General features: G+C 35.8%; 1 protein-coding gene across 1 annotated transcript; it reads right to left on the bottom strand.

Annotated features, from left to right (window-relative positions):
- Nucleotides 1-1,094: 1,094 nt before the first annotated feature.
- LOC123321047 (MFS-type transporter clz9-like) lies at nt 1,095-2,438 on the bottom strand. The gene has a single exon (XM_044908552.1). The coding sequence runs from the start codon at nt 2,436-2,438 to the stop codon at nt 1,095-1,097; it is 1,344 nt and encodes a 447-aa protein (XP_044764487.1).
- Between the last annotated feature and the right edge of the window lie 6,415 nt (nt 2,439-8,853).

Genomic DNA, 8,853 nt, shown 5'->3' with positions numbered 1-8,853 from the left:
ATAAATTCGAATATTCCATGTGTATCCATTCTCACAGCATAGTTTGAACAATTTTACGCCATATTTATGCGTTTTATTTGGTATATACTGCTTCATTAGGAGACGACCTTGGAAGGGAACAACTGATTCATCGATACAGAATATTCTACCAGGAGTGTACACACTTTGAAAATTTTTCACCAATCTGTCTAGTAGAGGTTTTATTTTATGTAATCTATCCCCCACTGTACAAGTTTAATTATCAGAGAAATGCCACATCCTGAGAAGTAATTGGAATCTGTTTCTCGACATTATCTTCGAAATACAGGCCATTTTGTAGAGACAATCTGTGCTGCAATATTTCTCCAAGGATGGCATCCGAACCATAGGGTAAGTCAGGGTGATATGGTGAAGAAAAAAAAAAAGGAGCAGTGTAGAAGACAAAAATTTGTTTATTAAAATAAAATAAAAACCCTCTTCTTTAAGAAAACATAGAAGCAACAACTTAACAGTGTCATATACTCTTTGAGGCTCAACAAAACTCTGGAAAAAATTTATTTATTTTTCAATCAAATTCACCATTTCACTCATGCATACGGGTGAATTGGCGAATACACATTGGGTGAAATGGTGAACTCACTTATTTTGCTTTTCACCACACAAATCACACATGGATTCATATTTTGAGCAATCTTCGTGCAGCCAATGTTGGCAGCTAACACATTTTATCCAATCGACGGCCTTTTTAGTGCAACTGTACAGTTCACCGCACCCTACACAACAACTCTTTTCATCGTCCACGTCGTCATCCTTGTCCTGCAAGTCGACATCCAGAGATGAGTCGGATTCGGTGTCAGTAGTGTATACTTTTCGTTTCTTATTTTGCTTGTCTTTGAGATTCCCTTTGTTAAATTTTTTGGCTAAGGCTTTTTCTCTGGGCTTCCTTATAGCATTTGCTCCAATTTTCACTGACGGAATTGTTTTGTTTCGAAGTTTAACGATGTTTTCTGGAGAATTCAAAACCTCAGCTAAAGCTCTGGAATTTTTCCTTGCAGATGCAACTTTATTTTGGATATGAGGTATCGGCAAAATATTATCCAAGAGTTTTCCAGGGGTTATATCAGATTGTTCTGGGCCACTGTTGAAGTCAGATCTGTTGCTTCTGATGAGGAACAAATGTTTTCCAGTGGATTTTTCCCCTTTTGCGGACAGCCCAATTGTGGTGAAGCTTGTCTGTGTTCAAGTCCTTGATTGGTGTTTGTCTTATCTGATGATTTCCGGCTTTCCTGCCAATGCGAACAACCTGGTTGAGGTGAATTAGATCTATTTTCACGTAACCCGTTGTATTCTTGTTGTTGATTCGAATCTGATGTTAAAAAGGCGTATTCGGGGATGGCATCAGGACAAAACGGGAAAACTCCTGTACTCCTGAACCCCGATATTGCGTTCTCTGTCGTAGCTGCTTGTACCCATGATTTCGAAAGCAGTCCTCCGAAAACTAGTCTCGAGACTTTTCTATTTGGATTCATTTTAATGTAGGAATTGCAAGCATTGTAATAATAGGATTTTAGAGCTTTAAAAAATGCTCTATCTAGTGGCTGTAAGTAATGCGTCGTGTGGCTGGGTAGACACTGCAAAACTATGTTATTGTCTTCGGCGAACTCTAATGTCTCCACACTGCTGCAGTGAGAACTATGTCCATCCAAAATGAGCACTACTGTCCCATCAGGCTTTCTGGGTGCAAAATGGTTCCTTAGCCACAGATGGAAGATATCAGTTGTTACATACGCCGACTTTTGTGACATAAAAATTATGGAACCCGGCAGCATACCATCTTTGTACTCAGCCTTTTCATTTTTTCCCTTCAAAACACATGCAGGGGGTAAAAACATGCCCTCTCCATTGCAGCAAGCGATTACGGATATAGTTTCACCCTTTTCACCCGATGTTATTGCCGGAACGCTCTTGGATCCTTTGGCTGCTAGCACATAACCTGGTCTATTATTCAGTTGAAGTCCGGACTCATCTACGTTAACTATGTTTCCCGGATTATCAAGGAGGTTGTGCTCAATCAAGATGTTCTGCAACAATGAAAAGTAGTCTGAAACGTTTTTCTTGTTTAATCCCATTGATCGTGCCTGTGAAACTCCCTCTGATTTGCGAATTGAGAGTTCTGGATTTCTTTTTAAGAATAACTGCAGCCAATCCATTCCGGCAATTTGCTTTTCTCGGTTGTATTTGTGATGTTGGTTGCATTTCTCAGCCAGTTTATATGCCATGGTCGGTGCAAATCCGAATTTCTGTAATTTTATGATATGTTTGACTATTTTCTTCTCGCATTCTTGTGTTAGGACAGGCGGACCACCTAAAACTTTTTTTTCGAAGCACCCATTAGCAATTCTCCTCTTGAGCGTTGTCCATGGAATGCCAAACTCCTTCGAAGCTTTATTTAGCTTCATTCCATTTTGTACAGCTTCTGCAGCATCTCTAAGTTTCTCCTCGGTCCAATCAGCACGACTGGATTCTCTTTTTTCTTATAAAATGTAGGCATCTTTGCCTGGAGGCTTCAACATTTTATAGGATAGGAGGCGCTAAAAATGTATGCATTACAAAACCAATCTAAATAAACGCTTTTAATTCTTCACCATATCACCCATACCCGGATTCACCATTTCTCCCATACCCGGATTCACCATTTCTCCCATTTCCAATGGGTGAAACGGTGAACAGCAAACCAAGAAGTAGGTAGTATTAGAGGCGACGTTTTCTAGGTAATGTAGTACATAAACAAACTAAGAAGGCAGAATATATCAAGAAATTATTCGTGGTCTACGTTACACAAAGCAATACCTAAAAACGCATGCATCGAATAAAAATTATTCAGCATCGGAATCAGTTTTGTACAAAATACTTACCGTTTTTGAAACGGAGCTGGTCTGTTATAGGTGCACGTTAAAAAGATGGTTATAAACTGTCGGTACTCAAACATACAGAGACATCTGTTCACTCGTAAAATAAATATAGTAATTTACCATTTCACCCGATTCGCCATATCACCCTGACTTACCCTATACAAATCGATTTCATTAAAAGGGGCAAGTGCTCCATTATATTGAATGATAAATCCATATTCAGCAATGAACCCTACTGTCCACTGCTTTAGGTTGGTAACCAGGAAACAACCTCCTAGGGTAGAGTGTTTGTCTTCACCCTACTTCTGAATTTTCTCGTCGTTGTTGATTTTGGAGTGTACAGATCGTGTGTACGCCATGAATTATCGACCGGTTATAAGTTGTTGGTCTCCACTTCACATGTGAAGCACCAATTAACCGCTTTCAAATTAACCATGAAATAGTTATCAGAAATACTCGTAGATTTTTCAAATGTTCCGATTTCCTCACACTTTTTATCCTGCATAGGTTTCAAAACATTAGGCTCACTTGATTTATTCCTTCTATTTTAGAGTTTGAAAGAAATTTCATATAGAAGGTTTCAATAATATTGGATTTCAATTTCGAAAACAAAATCCATCAAGCGTTCTCAGTATCTTCAAACTTTAAAATATAAATATTTCACATTTCTTTTGTTTCGGGATTGAAGAAGAATATTGAAAGAAAAGAATAAGGTTTCACTGGCATAACAATTTATTCGAAAACAACAGGAATTACATACTGCAATTATTGCAATCAAATAATAAGCATTTCATGCATAGATTTGATAAAATGATATCTTCCCTACTGGCCACTGCTTTACGTTGTGAAGCGGAAAACAACCTCCTTTTTGGTGTGCCTGTCTTCACCCTACTTCCGAATTTTCTCCTCGTTGTTGTTTTTGGAGTGTACAGATCGTGTGTACGCCATGGATTGTCGACCGGTTGTTTGTTGGTATCCACTTCACATGTGAAGCTACAATGAAGCTCCTTCCAATTAACATAGTTATCAGCACTACTCGTAGATTTTTCACCAGTCATTTTGATCGAAGAAATTTTAACACAGAAATAGACAAACCGACAAAACTCTGCAGCTGACTAACTTCAGGTTGATACTGAATATTCCCGCAGTCCTTGGCCCTATTTATTTCAACTCAAACTCATATTCGAAATGGGGAGGGGGGTTCAATCCAAAGAAATACAGATATCTAACAATAATTGGACAATGAGAGAATAAACGAGTTTCCAGGTACCTACTCATTAGTGCCAACGATGTCAGGTAGAAATTCGAATATTTCTAGGAAAAGGAATATTTTCTTCAAATGAAGAATATAAATCATCATTAGTAAAACAGGGTCTTTATGAGCGTAAATTTGGAAATTCTCCGATATTCGGTTTGAAACTATTCAACGAGAAGCAGCACAAAGGTATTTTAAGGCAACTTCTTGAGATGTTACAATCCTTCATAAAGACCCTGTACCTATTGGCAAAATAATGAAGGTTCAAATTTATAACTATTCATTCAGCATTCTTCATTCTAGCATATATAAAAGATTCAGTGCAATACTTGAATGAGCGATAACGAGAATCCACATTATTTATCATGTAATGTATAAGGCGATTATTCATACAAAGTCTCGTTTCTTCATAGTGAAAGATACCGATCTCTATTTTGATGAACATTACAAGGAAAATGAAATTTTCGAATTTTTAAATTATATTCAAATTCAATAACTTCGTAAGTATTGAGGAGTTGATATTAATAGGATTGATATTTTTTTCTGTATTATGCAATACATACAGATAACGGTGTTTGGTCAACGAAAAAAGACTACTGCTCAAATTATATCACAAAATATAATTTTTCAAATGTTTTGATATCCTCACTCTTTTTTTTTCCAGCATAGGTTTTAAAACATGAGGGTCACTTGATTTATTCCTTCTATTTCAGAGATTGGAAGAAATTTCATATAGAAGGTTTCAATAAAATTGGATTTCAATTTCGAAAACAAAATCCATCAAGCGTTCACAGTATCTTCGAACTTTAAAATATAAATATTTCACATTTCTATTGTTTCGGGGTTGAAGAAGAATATTGAAAGAAAGAATAAGGTTTTATTGGCATAACAATTAATTTGAAAACAACTGAAACTACTTACTGCAATTATTGCAATCAAATGATAAGCATTTCATACATAAATTTGTTAAAATAATATCTTCCCTACTGGCCACTGCTTTATGTTGGGAACCAGAAAACAACCTCCTTCTCGGTGTGTCTGTCCTCACCCTACTTCTGAATTTTCTCCTCGTCGTTAGTTTTGGCGTATTTGTGGTAATGGTGTTTGATGAATAGGACTTTTATTCTGATGAAGGGGGCATGCAATATTTTCGGAAAAGGTTTTAGTTGAAGACTTTGAGAGTGAGTGTTTGTTAAATTCCGCCTATCATACGCAAAATTCTGTTCTTCACTTATAAATGAAATAGCCTGTTCTAAGGTCTGTGGATTTCTCAATCTTATAGGCAAATTAGAATGAAGACCCCTAAGAAGAGCATTGAGTGCCTGATTTTCAAACGAAGTTTTCTTTAATTCGATAATATTCGGATCTACTTCCGTTAATTGAATTTTGTTGAGAAGTGAACTTGAAAGATCTTGACTTCTGTGACCAAAGTTGACCGGATTTTCGAATTTTCCCTGTCCTTAATGCATCAAATCTCCAACTAAACAATTTTCATCTCGCTGATCTGAGAAAAATTGCAACAGTAAGTTCTTAATTGATAACCAGTTTCTCAGATTTCCTCTACTACCTACTAAATTAAGTGCTCTTCCGGTTAACCTGCCAATGATGGTTCGAAGCAGAAATTCATTCTGTGGATTCGCAATGTTATTTTGATCGGAAAAATTATTAATCAAATATTCGCTGGATTGAATAAAAATAGCCAAAGTTGTTGGATTTCCGTCATATTCTGGAATGCAATCAATGTGATGTTTTTGAATTTGAGGAACTGCCATTATGTGTTCTCTGTTTTCTCTTCTTAAAGGACTACGATGCCTAATATTGTTCATATGAATATCAACTATATCACGAGAAAAAATCAAGTATTCAAATAATGAGAAAAAAATTAAAATGAGCATAAAATTATGATTGTATTGTGGAAAAAGGATGTGAAACGCTTTTGGTTTCATAAAGATTTCTTCTTTCTCCTTCTTCTTCTACTTCAGGGTATACAGCGATTATAGCAGGCAGTTTCGTTCTAGGAACTCCGTACCTAACTATAATTCATCCTGCTGAATGCTGATGATTGGTTGTCCTAACTATGAGCTTCCGCGATTTTGACTTCTGCTCGCTGGTGTTGTACCACTGGGTTGAACTTGGTCGATTTTGGGGCCAAGGTTCGATGAAAATTTCAGAATACCCAACTAATCGTTGAAACGAACACAATTTTCTTTGCGTTGTTTGTCAAAAATTATGTTTTGGGTATCCTACCGACTGCGCCACTTATGTTTCTGAATGGTTAACTTTAATTTTTAAAAAAGGTTTATTGACTATTGTTGAAGTGGACAATGAGTCTCGACATTCAATACAATAATGACTTAACTATCGTAATTAATATTACATGTAACCTACTATTCCCCTACTTATAGGATAATTCCTAGTATCAGTGTAATACAATATCCCAAGATGAACCATGGGTCTTTTATAGGAAGATAGGAGGATTCTAATATGTAACTGGTAGTATCCTGTGAGTACAATTCTGTTGTTGTTTTGGGAACCGGGTAGCGTGAAATTGCATCAATTTTCAGTGGGTTGGGTTTAGAACCTTCTGGTGTTATAATTTGGACCAAGAACCTCTTTTTTTAAACTCCGATTTGTCCATTTGGATTTTCAAGTTTGCTGCTCCAAGACGATCGAAGACTATAGGCAGTTTTTCTATATGCTCCTGAAGAGATGTTGAAAATATTACTATATCATACAAATAAACTACACACGCTCCATTTATAATGCCCCGTAAAATGTTGCCCATTATTCTTTCAAATGTTTTAGGCAGTCTTTTATATTCATAATGTTCTCTTTCTGTGGAAAATGCTGTCTTAGGTTTATCTCTAGGGTACATTTCGATTTGATGGTAATATTTGCAGTTTCCTAGCTTGTCCGATATTTCTGTAATATTTGTGAATATTGATCATCAATGCTTTTTTTATGAAGTAATCTATAATGCTCACATAGCCGATATTTTTGTTCTCCAGATGCGTCAATTTTTTTTTTGGAACTACCATGACTTGGCTGCTCCATGGACTACTGGACGGTTGAATAATGTCGTTTTTCAAAAGTTTCTCAACCTGCCTTTCAACTTCTCTCTTTTGTGTTTCTGGCATTCCATATGCTTTTTGGAAAATCGGTGTTTCGTCCGACGTTCTTATTTCGTGTTTGACTACATTCGTGAAAATGAAGGGTAACTTTTTGCAGTGAAAAACGTCCCTGTATTCAAAGCATAATTTTCGAATGGCTTCTTTTTCTTCTTCATTCAGGTGTTCTAAGCGAAGATTTTCATGTTTTCTTTCAAAAGATTATCAGTTTTTGCGTCATTTTTGGGTGTTGTTATCGGTATAATATCGGATTCATTAATTTCAATGATTTCGAGTGGATTTATCTTAATTTGTTCTTCCGTCTCATTACTATTCGTTACTGTTAGGTAAGCTTCATTATTTTCAATTTTAATTAAACATTGCGGATCTTCGATACCTTCCTTCAATTTAACATACTCTACAATACCTTGACCGACTTCGATTGAATTTATGGGTACTTTTATAACTTTTTGAGATCCAGTCGGTAGGGCATATAAGTAAGAATTATTTTTGAAGTATAAAGGAGTAGGTCCATTTTTTGTGTACAGCACAATTTTTTTTTAGAACTATTAGCACCTGAATGCGTTAGTAAATCCATTCCCATTAATCCGTCAAACTTCCTCATTAGACTTCTTCATTAGACTCAAAAATGTGGAAATCGAAGTATTTTTTAGTTTTGAAAATTTTTGGGAGTGGTATATGCGCTAGTATGATATGTAATTTTGTGAGATGTTTTTATTTTGAAGGGGGAATATCTGGTGAATTTTTGATAGAATTTTTCAACAGTTCGGGGACTGATTAAGGTTTTTGAGATTCCAGTATCAATTATAAATTTTAAACCGTTTGATCCTGGTGGATTCATAGAGAATGAAAAATTTCATAAGGTAAATCAGAATATTGATTATCGTTACAGAACTGTGGCGTAACTTCGTACTGATCGCTTGAACCGGGCATGTTAAGAGCTAAGCTAGGGCAATACTGTTTGCAAGTTTGTATTAATTTATGTATTCAAGATTGCCTTTGTAATAGCATAATCAATCTTCAATGTGCACATTGTTGACATTCTTGTTTTATACGATTGAAAGGAATGGCACAATTTTCATCAATTCCATTTCGTGTGATTATAATTATCAATTGAAAGGGGGGGGGGGGAATTGGTCAGAGGACTAATAGAAAAAACTCTGTACTTTTAACCAGACGTTTCATCAGTCTTTGCTGATTTCTTCAGGACTGCAAACAAACTTTATTTAGTCTACATTCAGAAATGTCACAACTAAAAATTCTTACCTAGTTATGTTACAGTAAGAAGATGTTATAAATTGTAAAAATCGTAAAAATCATGAAATCACAAGGAATCAATAAAACTCAAACAGCTTCAATAAATTAAGGTTAAGGTTCATAGAAACACGATCACAAATCAGAACATAAATGCGCCCAGCTGAACACGACGGCAGCGACGCCTGGGAACGATGAAGTCACAAATATAGAGGACCATATAATATACTACCCTCACAAAGGAAGGTAGCCTGAACTTAAATTATTCGTGTCGGACCTATGGTTAACTGTTATGGTTAACATTAATTTTAATATGTATCATCTC

This window comes from Coccinella septempunctata, chromosome 9 (genome assembly GCF_907165205.1).
Source record: "Coccinella septempunctata chromosome 9, icCocSept1.1, whole genome shotgun sequence".
Taxonomy (NCBI): domain Eukaryota; kingdom Metazoa; phylum Arthropoda; class Insecta; order Coleoptera; family Coccinellidae; genus Coccinella; species Coccinella septempunctata.
The sequence above is the reverse complement of the archived record's forward strand: the minus strand, read 5'-3'. Positions and strand labels throughout refer to the sequence as shown.

What these genes read in the sequence shown, in the direction of transcription:
- LOC123321047 (XM_044908552.1), bottom strand. Translation starts at nt 2,438, where the DNA reads ATGAAGCTAAATAAAGCTTCGAAGGAGTTTGGCATTCCATGGACAACG.